Source organism: Cupressus sempervirens, chromosome 4 (genome assembly GCF_028749045.1).
Source record: "Cupressus sempervirens isolate cs-2001-9-10 chromosome 4, ASM2874904v1, whole genome shotgun sequence".
NCBI classification, from domain to species: domain Eukaryota; kingdom Viridiplantae; phylum Streptophyta; class Pinopsida; order Cupressales; family Cupressaceae; genus Cupressus; species Cupressus sempervirens.
This window is the reverse complement of record NC_143121.1, coordinates 571,254,841-571,275,778: the sequence shown is the minus strand read 5'-3', so window position 1 is coordinate 571,275,778 and position 20,938 is coordinate 571,254,841. Positions and strand designations below refer to the sequence as shown.

Here is a 20,938-nt window from a genome sequence, read left to right as displayed (position 1 = left end):
TTGCTTCGTATCAATTTTCGTTTATAGCAACAATATGCAAGACGGCAATAGTTATACATGATAGTGACCTTAGCAATATTGCTAGCGATTAATATTTACTCCAGTGCAGATATGAATCTCCAGCTCTTGCAAGCAAAGCTCGAACACAAATGCATCAAAGTCACAAAATCAAAATAAGCTATGATTTTCAAACTGAACTTTTGACAGCCAAAATTAAAGGCAGCGAAAAGTGTATATAACTCTCGTGCACTCCATTGGTTATCAAGAAGTGGGTGGCAGAGAGTTACAAAGCCAACACTTAAAGAAATTGAAGCCACCGATTCAAATATTTGACTTATTATCTTCCCAATAATAAGCCCGATGAAGAAAGAAAGAAACATAAAGGGCCACTCAATGCAAACAAAATAATAATCAAGACCCTAAATCAAAGGTGAAAGAAATAATGTCTTAGTGTATAGCATCATGGTATCTATAGATACCTATATATGTATGTATACATATACGCGTACATGTGTAAACTCAAACCATATATTTCTTACATATACGCCAAATATCAAGTATGCGTATATGTCTTTATATATATAAAGTTGGTTTACGTATGTACATGTATAGATATGTAGGCATCATGATGTCAATATGATAAGACATGATTATACATTAGAAGGTTCCAACCAACAGCACAATTACAAAGGTACAAACTCACTCAATTTCCAATTCATGCTTAGTAATCTCTTTTACTATTAAATGACATATAATTTAACTAGTGAACTCATAGTCGTCCAACATACACTCTTGATTGCCCAATCGTTATCCTTAATCCTGGTGGTTTAGGGCTTGTACCTATTTGCTCAATGATGGTAGTGCCCCTCCATGCCAATTTCCTTTCTGACAATGCTTCCACCCCTTTGACGTGCTCCTTACAAGGAAATTCTCCATAGTTAAATCATATTACCATAACAAGTTATTAATCATAAATAATCATAGTAGCTAACCGCCTTTTCAATTCCATGAATTCATGATAAATAGTCAACTAGCATGTTCTCTTCATATGAAATTATAACGATAAACCAACCATTTCGCAAGATTATAACAAATTTAACTGTCAACTAACTTCATGTGAACCTCAACGGCTATATAAACATTTTAAATTGGGTCGAAACTTGGGATGTAACAGTTTGATTCTATTAACTTCTACTAATCTCTTCTAAAATGCTTCTAGGACGGATCGAGAAGCAATAGGATGATGAGAGACTACAGCTTGAGCTGAGATTCTTGAAGAAGAGTCAAACCCAGATGCATTGAGCAACATCTAGTATAGAATCTTGAAGTTCGATCGAACATGGAAGAAGATGATATTCTTTATTTACGATCGTGCAAAATCTTCGTGTATGTTGCTGGTACAAGGCTGAACAATGTTGTCAAGCTTTACATAGAGTTATATGACTTGATGTGGAGTAGTTTTGGTGTGTTCTTTAAGTGGAATTCAAATTCTTGGAGATCACTTGGTGTGAAATCCTGTCATGCGATGATTCCTTGGTGGATCTAGAGACGGAGCTGATTCTTGTTGGTTATTAAGTTCTTGGTTGAATTCCATGGCACGGTGATGTATTTTCTTGTCCAAATCCGGTGTTGGTGTCATTCTTGACAATCTTTGTTCATTACGTGAAATTTGAGTTGGATTATTGAGCTAGCACATGAGTAGTCTTGTGCACATCCCAGTTGGAAAGGGATATGTTGTGTGGTTTTCACACCAACACCCCGTTGTAAATGGGGACGCCCTCTTCTTGCTTTGGCAAGTACAAGTCCTTGTCTTGGGTGGTTTTAGGTGGCAACATTTTCAAGTCTCCAAGTTTGAGGGTGAATTTGAGCAATTTTGGCTCACTAGGAAGCATTTTTGTTCAAGTTTTGCGTGAGAGTTTTGGTGTCCTTCCGAGGTGTTTTCTTAGTCTAAGGCCAAGTTAGTGAATAGAATCTTAGCCCAAGTGAGAAGGCTTTGCATGCTTGACAAAATAGGATATGGATTGTGAACAAGCCATACTTGGGGGGAATTATCAACACTCAGGATTTTCTACGGGAGGGAAACTCCTGATGCTCAACATGTTCCCCTCCTCATCAACCTAAATGAGGTGCAAGCACTTTGAAGATCCTTATTACAGTGCCAAACTAATCATTGCAATACTAAAACAATGAGGCGAAGAAAAATGGTAATTTTCTTAAGGATTTTCCACTAGGGGAAATTCCTAATGCTCAAGATTTTCCCCTCCTCATCAACCCAAAAGGAGGTACAAGATAATGCAAGGCTTTGAAAATCAAATATTAGTGAAAGAATGAGCATAACAAGTAAAATGACAAGTTCTAGCAATCAAGGTGGCAAAAGTGGTTCGATGGGAAGTTCTCAACGCTCAAGATTTTCCATCAAGGGGAAACTCCTGACCCTAAGGAATTTCCACCACATTAATTCTCCCAAATTTCATGATGTAGGAGTATCCTAGGCTTTCTTGCAATCCTGCATATTGGAGCCGAGTGCCAGCAGTTTCCAATTTTCCTGTTGTTGCCGAGCTGTTCAATAGAGGTCGAGTTACTATAGCTTGTAGTGGAGGCCGAGTCACTATAGCTCCTAGTGGATGCCAAGTGAACCCGTTGGTGCCGAGTGTTCCTACATTTGCCCACTGCCAGTATTGGTTTTGGTTCTGTTCGTACCGAGTTGTATGTGAGCTGACTTTTTGCATTTAATTTATGGGTATTTAATTTAATGTTGTAGCCGAATTGTGGCTCGACCTATATTTAATGTAAGGGATTTAATTTAGTTTGTAATAAGTTGGGCCGGCTTGTGGCTTAGTTGCGTATAAGAAGGGGGTCTTGTAGAGTCTTCTAGAAAATGATTCATTCCAACCTGGAGAAAGGGATGAAGTGTAGATTTTGAAGAGCTAGGGTTGCAACTTAGGAACCAGAGAATTGCTTGGTGGACTTGAGGGTACAAGTGTGAATTTTCTTGGCATATTATCCAATTGTGGATCTGGACTAGCTAGAATCATGTTTGTAAGTGGATCTTGTTGGATCTTGCAAAACTGATTTTGTAATTGCTATTTGTATTTGGCCCTAACTCGAAAGGCCTTACAGCCGGGCATATTGCATGTAATTAGTTATATCTATGAATAAAGAGTTGTGATTTGGTATCACTTGCATTATTGTTGTTGTGTTGTTGTATTTCCATTGTGTGGTTGTTTGTCGGGGGTTTGGACATCTCCTTTGGGGATTCTCCTGCCTTGCACTACATCATTTCACCATCCTCTAAGGCATTTGAAGATCAATTTATGGTATGAGGGAAACATCATTGGCAAGAATAGAACAAGGAATCACCAAGGAATGTTCAAGTGAGGTAAAACTTGAGAAAGTTCTATCCAGGGGAAATTCATGACGCTAAGGACTTTTACCACTTTTCCCCTTTCATTTTCCACCTTTCCCCTTTCATTTTCTTTACCAAAATGCATTTTGACCAGAGGCAAGGGAGGAAGAGTTAGGATAAAATTGGGAGACAGTGATGAAATTTGTAAAGTTTTAAGACAAAGGATGGTCACACCATGTTCGGTGGAAATTCCTGATGCTAAGAATTTTCCCCAATGGAAAACCTTAAGGCAAAGGATTTTTCACCAGCCATCTCTCATCCACCATAATCACTAAACCTACCCACCATGAATTATTGTCGCAGCCCATGGATGGCAATTAAAAAAATTTATGCTATCACTTTTAGTTTTGCAATTAACTTCAAAAATCTAGGTGTTATCACCATCGAAATGCCTAGCTTTCAATGATTTAAAAAAGAAAAATCGAAATTACTTCAAGACAAATTGAATGGGTGGATTGTTGAATTGTGAGAGATGAATTTTAATGCTAAGTGACTAAAATTGGGATAAGTTTGTTTATTATTGATGTGATTTTATTTTCAGATTATTTATTTTCACAAACTTAGTGTTTTTCTCCTTTGTTTTGCAAGGTGAATTCAAGAAAGAGGGTTGAATTAAAATTCATTCTTGGAAAATCAGCACATTGTTGGTGTGCATACCCTCCATCATCACACCAAAAGAAATTGAAGCTAGAAGGCAAGGTGATGACCAAGGCCTCAAAACTTCAAGTAGATACTACAAGGAGAGCCTCAAGCCCAAGGACTCAAGTAAGAAGGAAAGATTCATGTTCAAGACCCGCAAAGTCAAATTGAAATCAATAGTTAGTTCAAGAAAGCATAGAGGATCCAGCTACGTGAGGACATATTTAAGGAGAATCAAGAAATATCAAGTTCACAAGTTCACGAAGATGCTAGTGATTCAAGTCAATTCCATGAGGAAATTTCAAAGCATAGAAAAATCTCAAACATTGAGAAATATTTGCAATTTCACCAAAACACCTTCTACAAGCTAATGCTAGATAAGGATGATGAGGTTGCAATTGTTTGCCTCCTCCAATAGGAAAATTCTAGTTTCAAGTACAGTCAATCAAATTGTGCCAAAGTGTCCTATTTTCTCATTGTCTATCAGAATCATTGTATGTTTCTTATTCGCCCATAAATTGGTGCCTTCGTGTAATTGGTTGCAAATTTGACAAACCTAATTAGGGTCTGTGGGAAGAAATCTCGACCCTTGATCTTGAATCAATCTTGACCTTTCATTGTAAAGGAATTACTATAAAAGGCCAAGGCCTTCTCATCTGTAAGGGGGATGGAGGATCCTAGAGAATTAGTTTAAAAGGTGAGATTAGAGAGCTAGAGTAGAGTAGGATAGCTAAGGGCAATACTTGATCAAATTGTTGCTATGATGCTTTCAAAGTAATGGATAGTTCATTGTTGGTTCCTCAAACTGAATTACTTGTTATTGCTTTGGAGTGTTGCACAGTTTCCTCAATCTTTCACTTGGAGTAGATTTAATTTCATATTCTAATAGTTTAGTTGAATGAAAGTTATTGTGAATGTTTACTTGTTTGACTCGAACAAATCCGAGCCACTGGCCTCTTGCTGATGGTAAGGGTGCCTTGTGTGGTAAGTCAATGATTGAATGCACTTAAACTTCAATTAATGTTGAATCTTTAATTTGCATCCATTTGATGGGATTGGAGAGGAGATATTGATTTGAAAACCATTCAAGCATTCCATAAAAGCTTGCACTAGGTGGGTGGAGCCACTGGCGAGCTTACATCTAGTAGAGTCCAAGGCATCCATAATTCCTTTCATTCCTAGTTAGAGGTATTATTTATACAGTAGAGGTTAAGTTTAATTTAAGTGAAAAAGTTGGATAATCAGATTAAATTTTCATTGCACGTTGTAAAGCCAAATCTATAAGAGAAAGAGTTGATATCCATTGAATGAATAGTGTAAGCCCGTTTGTGATAACCAGCATATCACATCATAAAACTAAGTAAAGTCCACAATTAAGAAGGAACCTTGAAGTCATTTCATGATCTCACTTTGCAAGCATGGCATGAGAGATGACCTTATATCAAGAGAGAATTGAGTCTTTGGAGTTTCTCCTCAAAACATTTAAGTATTTGATCTACATGCTATAATGGAACATAACTCACATCAATAGAAATTAGCTTTGGGGGGGCCTGAGCCCTTAACAAAGTTTGTTCATGGAATTGTCAACAAGTGATCTTTCATGTTGTGTTTGAGATAGAAGATCTCAAATAAAGTGAAAAACTCCAAAAGAAGTGTAAATTCGAATTTTTTTCTTTTTTTTAAAATAACTCAAATAAAAGAAAAAAAGGTTTCTCAAATGGATAGGTAGGCAAATGTTCTTCTCATTTGGTTTGATTTGAACAAGAGGTTGCATCCATGTGATTTGACTGAACTTGCAACAACAAGGCAATGTAGGATATTTGGTACCACACAACATGAGGAGATGCATTGTACGATTTCCCTTTTGAGGGTAGACTTGGCATTACAAGGAAGAATTTCTTTTTCACAAGTATCAGCTTGTGGTGTTTGTCAATTCAAAAGAGAGTTCCGTGATTTCAAAGAAGATATCAATAGGAAACCAAGAAGTGGATATGGAGGAAATACTTGGTTAGTGTGCATAACCTTTTATATTCAAAATCTACTTGCCCATCTTGTCAAGACACTATTGACTTGATCAAGTTACAAATGGGTTGGTATGAGCAAATATTTACAGGCGGTCGCAAGGGTTTATTTGGGCTCCCAAGTTGGTTTTCAAATAAATGTGGTAGTCATCAAGTTGGGAACCAAAGGTTAAAGAAAAAAATCAGTTGCATCTAGGTAGCATGGATAAGCTTAATGACAATGATAATCAAGAGGAAGAACTTCCACACATCACTTCACTAGAAGGGGTGGACAAGAAAAATAAGGAAGCAATAGATTTTATTCAAGGAAGAGGAGATGTAGAAGACAAAGATCAACATCTTGAAGAACTAAAAGGTAATCATCACAAGTTTGAGAAGGTGATCCTTGGTGAACTTTCCCTCGTGCTACAAGGATGACTTCTTGAGGATAAATTACAAGGAATTTTACATACCCTTGAAAAGGAAGGCAGTCAGGTGGATAGGTTGAACAAGGGATTACAAGATATCACATGCGAATCTAAATATGAAGAACAATTTGACAAATCATTTTCAAGGCATCATCACCACCAAGTTCTTTGGGGGGGTGCTTACTGAAGTCGTGAAAGAAGTTGATTCATTGCCAAATGCATTTCATAGTGATAAAGTTACTGCAACTGACACAATTCACCATCAGCTTCAACCTCCAAAGACTTCACCACTTGAGATTAAATTTGATGAATTCATGAGGATGTTTGGTGAGGAGCTTCCTTCTAGCTTTTAAGAGGGTAAGATTGATGAGATTCTACATAGAGAATCGTAAGATGTTCCTAAAGAGAAATCTACATACAACGCCATGGTGGAAGATGATGAAGAACAATTTGGGTTGGTACTATAGATGGATATTGCATTTGAACAACTTGGAGTGATATTTGAAGGAGAAATTATAAAGGAATCTTTTATTTTTGAGGATGCACTTGGCTACATTCACAAGGATGCATGGTTCACGTTGTACGAGGACAAGTCCCCTGATGCAATATTTCACAGATTTGATTGCAACATTGATCCTTCCTTGGCCGCCCAAGAGTTTGTTGTTGATGCTCGTAGGGGAATCTACCACCAAATGCAACCTCCTAAAGCTATGGATAATCAACAAGGATTTCAACATGAATTACCACTCAAGACCCACCAAATTGTTTCTTTCCTTGCTTCTAATGTTGAAATATTTGAACGTTATTATTTTGATTATGGAGGCTTAGGAAACAAAATTTGCATTTGAATTGACCATGGACCACATAATTTTTCATTTGGATCGACTATGGACAACATAAATTGTCTCAATTGTTGATCTTGCATAATAATTTCCGTAAGTTAGAAAATGAGGTAGTAAATTATTTTTCGAAGTACAAGGATAAATTTGCAAAACTGAGAACCCTTACCCAAGCTTTGTTATTCTTGAACATCTTGAGAAGCCATGTTAGAGCAAGTATATATATTAGTTTGGTTGATGTCATCCCTTCAAGATTCTTATGCATAGGAGTAGGTTTGTCTTGAACCACTTGGTTCGATAGGTTTAGGGTAGGTTTCCTTTCTGTTGGTTAGAGTAGTTGTTTCCTTGTCAAGTCGAGAAGCTAATTTGCCTTGAGTCATTTGACTTGAGATTTCTTTGAGTGACTTGGTTAGTTGCTTGGAATAGTTTTCTTTAGAGAGTCACTCTATGGGTTTTTCTTGAGTCATTCGACCAAAGTAGTCTAGTAGTTGTTTCCTTTAGTTGCCTAGCCTCCATTAATTTAGTTGCTTGTTTGGTTAGTTTGGCTAGAGTGATTCAAATTTGTGATAAAGACGGGGTGTTAAACAACACACTTTGGTACTTTCCCAGTGGATTTGTTTGGTATATTTCCTAGATATCTCTTCGTTTGATTCCTTGAATTGGAGACTGGATTCCTAATAACCTTAACTTGTGAAAAGGATTTGTACTAAATTTGGATTGAATTCATTCGTAGGGTCTGAGTATCTAAGTCTTTGGTTACAACATTTTACTTGCACTTAATTACTTCGAGTTCTTAGAGTACTTTCAAAGCGAAGTTGGAATTAGTAAAAACCATACACCTACTTCAACGCCACTAGGGTTTTCCAAACCCTCTACGAGCTTTAGTGCTTGTAGGCCAAATAAAAGATTGAGAATGAACAAAAATGCAATATCGAAAAAAAAATGAAAAAAGAAAATAAAGTGATTTGGCTATGGGTGTTTGAATATTTCTACCCGTACGATAAAAATAATCACTAAGGGTAGAGCAATGTTTGTGGACGACGACAACGATAACCTCATCGGGGCTATGGACGCCTAACTGACAACAAGGCTCTATCCAAGATGCTTTTGGAGTAAGGAAATCAAAATGCCTCAGTCCAATGGATCTGAGAGGCTTTCTAAGTTCTTGTCAAGCGGGGAATGAATACACTAGCACACACGTGAGTAATTGAGGAGGAAAGCGCTTAGTCCAATTCGTGGTTTATTCCATTTTGAGTGCATCCCCTATTTGTTTGATAGGTGAAAGTGAAGTCTATCAAAGGTTCTTGGTTCTGCCCAAGTTTTATCCTTGAAATGTTTCATTTCTTTGGGTGGCTGCTAGATGTTGTGTGGTTTTCACACCATCACCCCACTAAAAAATGGGGACCCCCTCTTTTTGCTTTGGCAAGTAGGAGTCATTGTCTTAGATGGTTGTAGGTGGCAACATTTTCAAGTCTCCCAGTTAGAGGGTAAGTTTCAGCAATTTTGGCTCGTTGAGAAGCAATTTTGTTCGGGGTTTGCATGAGAGTTTTGATGTCTTTTCAAGGTATTTTCTTAGTCTATGTCCAAGTTGGTGAATAGAATCTTAGTCAGAGTGAGAAAGGTTTGCATGTTTCAAAAATAGGAGAAGGATTATGAACAAGTCATACTTGGGGGGGAATTCCCAACGTTCAGGATTTTCCACTGGGGGGAACCTCTTGATGCTCAGGATTTTTTGCCTCCTCATTAACCCAAATGAGCTACAAGTGCTTTAAGAGATCCTTACTACAGTGACAAACTAATCACTGCAAAACAATGACGAGAAGAAAAAATGGTAATTTCCTTAAGGATTTTCCACCAGGGGACCTCCTCATCAACCCAAAAGGAGGTGCAAGATCATGCTAGAGCATAAAAACTATTGGCAAGTTCTAGGAGTCTAAGTGGCAAAAGTGGGTTCGAGGAGAAACTCCTGACACTCAGGCAATTCCAACAGGGGGAAATTCCTAATGCTAAGGAATTTCTACCACATTAATTCTCCCAAATTTCACCATCCTCTAAGGCATTTAAAGAAAGATTTATGGTATGAAGGCAACATCATGAGCAAGAATAGAACAAGGAATCACCAAGGAATGTTGAAATGAGGTAAAATTTGAGAAAATCCTACCCGAGGGAAATTCCCGATACTAAGGATTTTCCACCACTTTTTTACCTTTCATTTTCTTTACCAAAATGTATTTTAAGCAAGTGTCTGAGGCAAAAGAGGCGGAGTTAAAATTTAATTGGGCGACAATGATGAAATTTGAAAGTTTTAAGACAAAGGAAAGCTACACCATGTTTAGTGCAAATTCCAGACACTAAGGATTTCCCCCAATGGAATAACCTTGGGCTAAGGATTTTCCACCAGTCAACTCTCATCCTCTATAATCACTAGACCTGCACACTATGAATTATTCTCACAGCCCATGGATGGAAATTTTTTAAAAAAATTGATGCTGGCTCTTTTAAGTTAGCAATTAAATTTAAAAATCTGGGTGTTATCATCACTGAAATGCCTAGCTTTTGATGATTTAAAAAGGAAAAATCTGAATTACTTCAAGACAAATTGAATGGACAGATTGGTGAGTTGTGAGAGAAATGAACTTTAACACCAAGTGACTAAAATTGGGATGAAGTTTGTTTATTATTGATGTAATTTTATTTTCAGATTTTTCTTATCACAAACTTAATATTTTCTCCTTTGTTATGCAAAATGAATTCAAGACAGGGGGCTGAATTAAAATTGATTCTAGGTAAATCATAGCATTCATTGTTGGTTCACTGTTGGTGCCCATACCCTCCATCGTCGCGCCAACAAAAATTGAAGCTAGAGGGCAAGGTAATGATCAAGGCCTCAAAACATCAAGCGGATACTACAAGGAGAGCCTCAAGCCCAAGGACTTGAGTGAGAGAGAAAGAGTCATGTTCAAACTACCGACCCACAAAGCTATGTTACCCGGGGACGCGTTTCCAGCAAAAATTGACCCCGTCCCTACATCCCCTTGTCCTAGAAACTCGGAAACTTCCGGAAACCTTTCCCTTGGCTGTCCCATAAAATTAATGTTTCAGTTTTGATAATTTGTTTGATTTCCTCTCTCATGTGAACTCTAAAGTTAAATTATTTAACACAAACATTATATGTTAGGGTTCTATAATTTATATAAGCATGCGTTATCCATATTTTTATATAAATATTTAAAATTTCCCTGTATGTTTTAAATTTTCCCTACTTTTTATATAGCTGTTCCCACTGCCATCCCCTGCTCCGAGGAAAAAAATGGGTCCCGGAAACCTGTTTCCCCATCCCCACATCCCCCCGTCCTAGAAACCTAGGGTAACATAGCCGCAAAGTCAAATTGAAATCAAGAGGAAGTTCATGAAAGCACAGAGGATCCAACTACATAAGGACATATTCAAGGAGAATAAAGAAAGATCAAGTTCACAAGTTCACAACGATGCAAATGATTCAAGTCAATTCCGTGAGGAAATTGCAAAGGATAGAAAAATCTCAAACATTGAGAAATATTTGCAATTTTAACAAATGCCTTATACAAGCTAATGAAGGATAAGGATGGTGTGGTGGTAATTGTTTGCCTCCTCCAATAGGAAAATTCCAATTTCAAGCACAGTCAATCAAATCGTGCCAAGTGTCTTATTTTCTCATTGGCTATCAAAATCATTATATGTTTCCTATTGGCCCATAAATTGGTGCCTTCGTGTAATTGGTTGTAAATTTGGCAACCCTAATTAAGGTTTGCGGGAAGAAATCTTGGCCCTTGATCTTAAATCAATTTTGGCCCTTCATTGTAATGGAACTTCTACAGAAGACTAAGGTCTTCTCGTTTGTAAGGGTGATGAAGGAGCCTAGAGAATTAGTTGAGGTGAGATTAGAGAGCTAGATTAGAGTAGGATAGCTAAGGGAGAGATTGATTATTGTTGCTATGATGGTTTCAAAGTAATGAATAGTTCATAGTTGGTTCTTCATGGTGAATTACTTGTTATTGCTTTAGAATGTTGCATGGATTCCTCAATCTTTCACTTGGAGTAGATTTATTTTCATGTTCAATTAGTCTAATTGAATGGAAGTTGTTGTGGATGTTTACTTGTTTGACTCTAACAAATATGGGTCACTAGCCTCTTGTTGATGGTAAGGGTGCCTTGTGTGGTAAGTCGATGATTGAATGCACGTAACCTTGATTGATGTTGAATCTTTAATTTGCATCCATTTGATAGGCTTGAAGAGGAGATATTGATTTGAACACCAGTCAAGTGTTCCTTGGAAGCTTGCACTAGGTGGGTGAATCCACTTGCAAGATTACATAGAGTCCAAGTCATCGATGATTCCTTTCATTCCTAATTAGAGGTAGAATTTGTAGTAGAAGTTAAGTTTACTTTAAAGTGGAAAAGTTGGAATATCAATCTACATTTTCATTGCACGTTATAAAGCCAAATCTATAAGAGAAAGAGTTAATATCCATTGAATGAATAGCGTAAGTCCCTTTGTGATAACCAACATATCACATCATAAAACTAAGTGAAATCCACAATTAAGAAGGAATCTGGAAGTCATTTCATATCTTACTTTGCAAGCTTAGCATGAGAGATGACCTTATATCAAGAGAGGATTGAGTGTTTGGTGTTTCTCCTCGAAACATTAAGTGTTTGACTCTGCATGTTGTAGTGGAACAAAACTCACATCAATAGGATGTAGAATTATTTGTGCATTTCAGTTTAGCTACTTCCGAGCTTGGTACAAAGGTCCTAGGATGTACTATAGGAGTGCATATCAGAGCATTGTACAACCCTAGTAACGAGGTTGAATTTGGGGAAGAGGATCTTTGCCTAAATCTAAAGTTCAGCATTCCCTGCATCAAGACATCGCTTGATTTGAGAGATTACATGAAAGATCATATAGGTTGTTGAAATGAACATGAGGACACAATGTCTCAGCCACAAGACTGATTTGGTGTCACATATCACCTTTAAAGAGGGAGAATCTATACAATTTGTCATTGTGATCAATTTATTCTAAGAGGAGGAATTAAGACTCGGAGGGAGCTTGACCAACAGAGGAAGAGTGCCAAATCCTTTTGTTTAGATTCAACTAGCTCGTGTAGCAGTGTGACTACTAATGCTCCTTGTTTAGTCAAATATTAGAATCGACTCTAGTTTATTGTGATAATCAAAGAAGTATGTTTGTTGTCCCTATTGAGAGGAAGTCTCGACATTCAAACAATCCCTTGTGAATGAGTTCTCTGTGAGAGAATTTCAAGGGGCAATCCCTTGTGAATGATTTATTCTTTGTGAGAGAAGTTTGAGGTGCAATCCCTTGAGAATGAGTTCTCTGAGAGAGAGGTTCGAAGTGCAATCCCTTGTGATTAGTTCTTCTCTATGAGATAAGTTCGAGGTGTAATCCCTTGTGAATGAGTTCTCTGTGAGAGAATTTCGAGGTGTAATCCCTTGTTAATGAGTTCTTCTTTGTGAGAGAAGTTCAATGTAAAATCCCTTGTTCCACCCTCAACTAGTAGGTATGGTATAATAGTGTTTTATTGAAAAAACATATTATGAGATTTTTGTTGACATTTTTGGGTTGCAATTTTGTGCATTTTCCATGTAATGGCATTCTGAAGATCTCTCTCTTGCTAAGAGGGAGTGTTCAAGTCTGAGACAACTGCAAGTCAAATCTTTCTACGTGTGATGACTTGCAAGTCTGCAGCTGCAATAAAGACCTCAAAATCCATGCTTATCGTAGTTGAATCCCACCACATGCTCATAGTGGGGTACTTGTATCTTATCTTATCTGATGTCATAATGGCCAACTATGAGGATATGCTTATAGTGGGCAACTATAAAGATAAGATCAGATCTTATCTAATCATAGAGGCCAACTATGGTCAACTACTATAGTAAGACACTTGCACCTTATCTTATCTGCTAGTAAGACACTTGTACCTTATCTTATATGCTCATAGTGGGAAACTTTATGATCATTGTGGTACACTTGTACCTTATCTTACCTTAGGATATAGTGGGTAACTATGAGAATGAGCTTATAGTGGGAAACTATGATAGTGGCCAACTAATCTTATCAAAAAACAAAGATCTTATCTAATTATAGCGGGCAACTATGATATTTTGTATTTGAATAGCTAAAGTTTCCAATCTATATATTGGGAGCTTCTTGTATCATAGATATGACAAGTTGTATATGTTAGAGAAGTTGGAGAACAAGTTAAAGACTTTATAAGTTGTATATGTTGGATAAGTTGGAGAACAACTTAGAGACTTTGTAATTGCATGCTTATTGATTGACTATATAAAGACATCAATCATAAGCATTCATCTTGTACTTATTTTGAGAACTCAATAAAGGAACCATCTTTAAGTGCGGTTGGGATGTTCCCCTCAATGTAGAGGGTTTTTCCTAGGATAAATATCTGTGTCATCTGTTCATACGTTGTTCTAGTTTTCTGTATATTGCTGCTATGTGATTCTGGTTATCACAGGTAGATAGATCTGACTCGCAGCTATTTCAGAGTTCAACACACATAAGCTTCAAGGATATATCAACTGAACAGCAATATGCAAGCTTTAGTCCATAGCAAAAAAAACTTGGTGAACAACGCACCTGGATGGGAGTAGTTGTAATGCCTACACCTACTTGACTTTTCTGATTTGTTTTGACTGGATTCTTTTAGGCCTGTTCTATTATTATGTTTTATGATTAGCGATGTTGGATTACCAAAATTGATTAGTTGTATTTCATATTCAATTTACATACATACATACATACATACATACATACATACATATATATATATATATATATATATATATGTGTGTGTGTGTTTAGGTACTTAGTGTCAGTTATTTCAATTATTGAATGATGTTAGTTAGACGAATGATTTTTATGTGGTTTCTAGGAATACTTACCCCATACTTGCATGTGCATAGTGTGCATGTATGTTTTCATTATGTTTGACATTTTTGATGTAGTTGAGGAAGGAAGTCGTAGTCACCTAATAGTCGGGATCTACACGATGAACCACTTCCTGCCATTGTTTGTTTAGTTTAGAATATTGTGTTTGTACATGCGTGGATTTTATGTAGATTGCAAGTACCGGGTATCGACTTCCCTGAATTGCCAGGATGAGCGTACCCTATTGCAGTATTTCAATGGTATAAGTGGGGAGATAACTCGAGTCCAAATCCTAAACCCTAAGCCAATTGTCCTAAAAAATAGGACAAGTATCTGAGTTAGTTTACCCGTCCGAATTCGTCAAGTGACGTGAACTTGTGATTTTGACCCTGGAGTTTGATTATGTTCTTTGCCTTCAGTTGAGTTGTCATTTTTGGTTTTGAGGATATGTGGTGATTTTTCGTTATAATTAAATCGAATTAAAAGACAATTTAATGATTTAATTTAATGAAAATTTTATAAAGAAATTTGATATTTAATTATATTTAATTAATTGAGAAATTAACTAAATAAAAGAATTAAATTTAATGATTTTATTAAAGTTCTATTTTGACGTATTTATATTTATTTAATTTAATGATAATTATTTAAGAGTTATATTTTAATAATAAACTCTAAATAATGTTACTAATTAAGTTAATAAATATATTATTAAAAATATCTCGTGAATTACTTAAATAAAAGAATAAAATTTAAAGATAAAGTTATAGTTCTAATTTTGGCATATTTATAATTACTTAATTTAATAATAATTTATTTGGGAGTTTTATTTTTATTAATAAACTCTAAATAGTAAAGATAGTTGACTGGGTTGGGTGCGATAGCGAGGCTCTGCAACTTGTCATTGAGCTAGGGCAGCCGTGAGCCTAGCTTGTATTTGTTTAACCCGTGTGTGCAAAGGTGGGGGGTGACTAGTCGCTGTGTAGGGGTGGGAAGCCGTGGTTATCGCTAGTGAAGGCAATGGTCGCCTCTTTCTTGAATGTCGGTCTGCATTTTGGTGGCTCGACTTTGTAATTTTGCCTGGACGAATCCCCTTGTTGTGGATTGTCCAGGGCTGTCTGGGGATATGGCAATGAGTGAGCCTTCCAGGGCTACGCCAAATGAGGCTTTTCATGCTGCGGGAGGACTGAATCCGTCGGGACATGAGACGAGGATTATTAATAATGCCCTCCTTTCTCCAATTACAGATGCTATGGATTCGAGCCCGCCTGGGGGATCTCGGATCACGAAGATTAATGGCTGCCTCGAGCGTTGTAAAGAAAGACCCAAATTGGTAATCCCTTTTGAAATGATTGTTGAGGATGTCAAATACTATTCTAAGCACTCGTATTGCAAATTCTTGGGATTAAGAGTTTCTCTTCAATTTCTGGAAAATTGGGCTCGGAGAGTTTGGAAACTAGAGGGTGAAATGGAGGTCACCTTGCTTGCAAACAACTTTTTCATGGTTACATTTATTTGCATGGCTGATCGAAATCGAGTTTTTGAGGGCGGGCCCTACTTTTACAACTAGGTAGGGCTATTCGTCAAACCATGGCATGCAAGATTTAATCCTTTTGAGGAGCTTCCAAGTCATGTTTCAGTGTGGGTTCAATTACCCAGATTTCCAATAGAATGTTGTCGTGAGGATGTTCTTCATATGCTTGCATCGATGCTCGAAAAACCAGTGGGGCCTTCAACACAAACCTTGGGTAAGAAAGTTATGAATTTTGCTCAAATTTGTGTGGAAATTGATTTGAGTAGACCATTACCAGATGCGGTGGAAATGGGTGCAACAATTGGATTATGAGACCCTTCCTTTCCGTTGCCGCCTTTGTCATGACTATGGCCACCTGGTGCGTAGATGTCCGAAGGCTAAGTTAGTGAAGCAGCAGCCTTCGCCTCCTCCTCGTAACACTCTTGGTGTGGATAAGGGGAAGAAGCCTGTTGCTGGCGAGGGCATGGATGCTGAGGGTTTTGTTAAGGTTAAGGCTCGAAATTGAAATAGAGGTCAGAAGAGGACTCTATTAGAGAGACAGGATGAAGATACTTTTAACAGGTTTGAAGTCTTGGATGAATTGGGTCAGCAAGAAGTTAATCCTGGTTTAGTCAGTGTAGATCAATTTGTGGTGGATTTCGGACTGGAGAATACCTCTGCCATTCCTCCTCCTGCTTCTCGCGTGGAATCTGTCGTGCCTATGGTCACAGATGAGCAAACTAGGGCTTAGATGATATTAAGGCCAAATGTTGATTTGGGCCAAGAGGGTGTTGCTCTTCCTGCACAAACTGTGGTTTCAGATATGGATAAGCAGGGTAAATCTTCTCCTCATTTGGGCATTCTTCAAAAGGATGGCAAGAAGGGGGTTTTAGAGAAAGGTGTTAAAATTGGACGAAAGAAGGATTTGGAGAAGATTAAGATGATAGGGGAGACTTTGGTGGAGTCAAGATCTGTTAAGACTTTGGATTCCCACTTTTCGACTCCTTCGAAATGATCATTATTTCTTGGATTGCAAGGGGCTTGAACAACGGGCCTAGACAAAAAGTTGTTCGGGAATTAGTTAGAAGTCATTCTCCAAATGTTCTTTTTCTTCAGGAGACCAAGGACTCTATGGAATGTATGATGAGTATAGCACCTAAATTGTGGAGGATGGTCAATGTCAGTGCATTGGAGCTCAGGGATCTTCGGGGGGCGTGGCATGTCTCTGGAACCAACGAAAGGTCCAACCTATTTCGTGGATTTCCTTTAAGTCCTCCTTATCCATGGTTTCTTTGGGCCTTGAAGCAGGAGAATATGTTCTCTTTTCCAATATCTATGCTCCCGTTGAGTTCCAAGGTAAACATCTTGTTTGGAATAATATTCATTTGGTTTGTAGCTTATTTCCTTACTTACCATGGATTATTGCTGGAGACTTTAATGCTATTCTAGATTTAACTGAAAAACGGGGAGGTAATGCAAGACTTGAGCCCCCTTCTGTCCTGTTTCGGGATAATATATCAGCACTCTATCTGGTGGATATCAAGCCTAGCAATGGTAAATTCACTTGGAACAATAAAAGGGTGGGTAACAGATGCATTGTTGAAAGATTAGATCACTTTTTGGTTTCCTATTTTTGGGTGGGTGGATTGTGATCTTCCAGTTCTGAGATATTAGATTGGAGAGGTTCAGATCACTAGCCCATAAAGCTTGTCATTTCTTCAGCTTGATTGCCTCAGAAGCCACCTTCAAGTTCCAGCTCATGTGGTTAAGGGACCCGAACGTTTATGGATGTATTCCTAATTGGTGGAAGGATGGTAGGCCTGCTTTTGGTACAGCAATATATATTTTTGCTAAGCTCCTCCAATATGTTAAGTATCAGCTTAAACGATCAAACTGGCAATGCTTCGAGAACATTTACCATGCAAAAAATAAGGCTCAAGCGAAGTTGAATGATATTACTAGGTTGATTAGGGAGGAAGGGGTCTCTGAGTATTTGTTGCGGGAGGAAGCTAGAACTTCAAAAACCTTGGAGGAATGGGAGCTAAGGGAGGAAATCTTTTGGAAACAAAAAGCTCGGATTGAGTGGCTTCAAGAGGGTGATAAGAATACAGCCTTCTTCTTCAATTTGGTGAAGGCCAGACGACATGGTAATTCTATATCAACTTTGGTGAATGCTAGGGGGGAGGTTTTATCTTCTACTCAGGATATCGCTAATGAAGTTGTGCAGTATTTTGCTTCTTTATTTAGGGAGGAATCGCAGGGGGACTCGTTTGCAGAGGCTCCGGTTCTCTCCTGCATTCCTTCTTTGGTTTCTTTGGAAATGAAAGAACATCTTATGAGCGCCATATCTTTGGAGGAGTTAGAGAAGATTGTTTTCCAAATGAAAAAAGGAAAGGCTCCTGGTCCTGATGGCTTTCCAATTGAGTTCTTCCAAGAATTTTGGGACATTATCAAATTAGATTTATTGGCAGTTGTTCAAGAATCCCAAAAGAATAAGCAAATTCTCCATGCCTTGAACTCTACCTTCCTTGCTCTCATCCCCAAGGGGGAGGGGGTGGATCGACTAAGTCAATTTCGCCCTATCTCTCTCTGTAATGTAAATTATAAAATTATATCTAAGTTGATTGCTGAAAGGTTAAAAAAGTGACTTTCGTTGCTAATCTCTGAAGAACAAAGTGGCTTTGTGGCAGGCTGCCAGATTTTGGATGGGGTGGTTGTGGCTACTGAGACTATTCATTCCATGGCCAATTCCAGAGACAAGGCTATGTTCATCAAGCTAGACATGGCCAAGACTTATGACAGAGTTCGTTGGTCCTTCCTCCAGAAGGTTTTGAGTGCCTTTGGTTTTGAGGAGGATTGGATTCACTAGGTTATGAGTTGTGTGAATTCGACTTCTTTTTCAATTTTGATTAATGGGGAGCATTCTAATCTCTTTGGGGCCTCTCGCGGTCTGCGGCAAGGCAACCCCATCTCTCCCTACTTGTTTCTTCTTTTGGTGGAAGGTTTGGGACGATTGATAAAAAGGAATGTTAAGAGGGTTTCATTCAGGGTTGGCCATGGGAAGGAGGCCTTCCTGTACAATCTCACCTACAATTTCTGGATGATACGGCTTTGATGGGCATGGCTACCATTAGGGAGGCTTCTAATATGCGCAAGGTGTTGGATGTTTATCTTGCAGCTTCAGGCCAATTGATTAATGAAGGAAAGTCATCCATTTTTTTCTTCAACACTCCACCTTCCATTCAACGGAGAGTTGCTCCTATTCTCATATTCCAAATTGGGAATCTTCCTGTGCTTTACCTTAGGATTCCCATCTCAGCTGGCAGACAGTCCAAGGATTCTTGGCAGGTTATTCTGGATAAGCTCCAGGTCAAAGTTATCCTTTGTTGGTCGGGTCCAACTACTTCAATCTGTGGTGCAGGATCTTCCTCTCTATAGGTGTATGATTCAGGTGGCACCGAAGGGTTTTGTTAGGGACCTTGACTCCTTAGCAAGACAGTTTTTATGGGCTGGAAATTTATCGTCAACTAAGTGGAGCCTTATCAAATGGGAGGTTGTTTGTAGCCCAAAACAGCATGGCAGTCTTGGATTACAGCAATCCTTGCTATCTGGTACTGCTCTGGCAGCTAAATTGTATTAGCGATGGTGTGTGGAACAGGAACAGGTGTGGGCCAGAATTTTGTCCCATAAGTACTTTTTTAGGATCCCCCAAAAAGATATCTCTCGGTATAGCTTGACAAGGAGAGGTTCCGTGACTTGGACTACTCTCAAAAAAGGGGCTGCGCTCATTAAGGGTGGCCTATTCTGGATCTATAAGAGTGGGACAAAGGCACATTTCTGGCATGATTCTTGGGATGGCTACCTTCCCATAGCCGTCCAATATCAACATTTGAATATATTGTCCTAGAAGTTTTGTGAAGCTAGATGGACAAGGGTGTGTGACTTTTAAGTTCTTTTCCTCTTAGGGGCAGTTGGTGGAAGCGAGATGGAAGCGCCCAGAGGAATGGCCCATTTTTGGGTTGGAGATGGAGCGTGTTGAGCTTCATTACATTCTTTCTTGTCATAACTATAGCGCCCTTTTGGATAGTGATGTGTTGGCCAGGTCCCCTAATCCCACGGGTGCTTACACTATTTCTTCTGGGTACCAAGTGTTGCTCTCCCAACAATTTGTGGGGGGGGAGGTTCCTTGGTGGAAGAAAGTCTGGAATAAGTTCTCTTGACCAAAGTGTAATTGCTTTGGTTGGACTTTGGTTTGGAATAGATGCTTGACTTGGGACAATATTCGGAAGAAGGGCTTTTCTAGCCCTTCGAGGTGTGTTGTTTGTAGTGGTGGGGAGAAAGACTCTCCACACTTATTCTTCCGATGCTCCTTCACCCTACAACTCTGGTATTTCTAGTGGAATGTTTGGAAATGCCTATGCATTCATGCCTCTTCCCTAGCAGAGTTTTGGATGAGATTGGGAAGGGCCACCACCTTGGCTCCCTTCTTGCAGGATGTTTGGTATGCTGGCCCTATCTTTCTACTATGGCAAGTCTGGTTGGAAAGGAATCGAAGAATCTTTTGGGGCGAAAAATTGGGGATTCAACAAGTTTGGAGTGGAATTATGGGAATGATCCAAGAAACTGTTGAAGCGAAGAGTGAGATTGTGTTGCCGCTTGCGAAAGGTGATGCTGAGATGGTGGACAGACTTGGTATTCAGGGGATATCTCCAACCTCAGCTTGTGTTAGGAGAGTTAGACGTGTGAAGCAAAAAGTTCAAAGGATAGGGAGATGGTTGCCCCCTCTTGCTGCTTGTTTGAAAATTAATACAGATGGTTCTTCCAGGGGTAATCCAAGTTCGGCTAGGATTGGTGGAATTGGTAGGGATTCTTCTGGATCAGTGGTTTTTATTTTCTCGGCCAATAAAAGGGTGCAGACTATTAATCGGATGGAAGGCTTGGCTATCCTATATGCTTTGAAGCAGGCTTATGCTCTAGGGTGGCGTAAGGTGATTTGTGAGGCAGAATCTCAAGTCCTGGTCAATTTGCTTATTGAGAGGAAAATTTCTGATGTTAGTTGGCAGTTGTCCACAATTGTGCAGCAAATATTACAAGTTAGTTCTTTGATGGATTTAGTGTCTTATACCCATATTCCAAGAGAGTGGAATAGAGCGGCTGATTA

General features: G+C 38.5%; 2 protein-coding genes across 2 annotated transcripts in view; one reads left to right on the top strand and one right to left on the bottom strand.

Moving 5' to 3' along the window:
- Positions 1 to 20,938, bottom strand: part of LOC149562480 (uncharacterized) — a 75,155-nt gene that overhangs the window by 45,142 nt on the left and 9,075 nt on the right. The window lies entirely within an intron of this gene.
- On the top strand, positions 16,529 to 19,417 carry LOC149562481 (uncharacterized). The gene is made up of 7 exons (XM_089827986.1): positions 16,529 to 16,750; positions 16,962 to 17,133; positions 17,227 to 17,331; positions 17,514 to 18,179; positions 18,468 to 18,604; positions 18,826 to 19,146; positions 19,229 to 19,417. Exons 1-7 carry the CDS (start codon positions 16,529 to 16,531, stop codon positions 19,415 to 19,417), a joined length of 1,812 nt encoding a protein of 603 aa, XP_089684112.1.

Excerpts from the sequence above, each read along its gene's own strand:
- LOC149562481 (XM_089827986.1), top strand. The coding sequence starts at position 16,529 with ATGATATTAAGGCCAAATGTTGATTTGGGCCAAGAGGGTGTTGCTCTT. Across the intron at positions 17,134-17,226 it reads TGCTCCCGTTGAGTTCCAAG|ATTTAACTGAAAAACGGGGA; the intron begins GTAAACATCTTG and ends ATGCTATTCTAG. Across the intron at positions 18,605-18,825 it reads GTTGGTCCTTCCTCCAGAAG|GGTTGGCCATGGGAAGGAGG; the intron begins GTTTTGAGTGCC and ends GGTTTCATTCAG.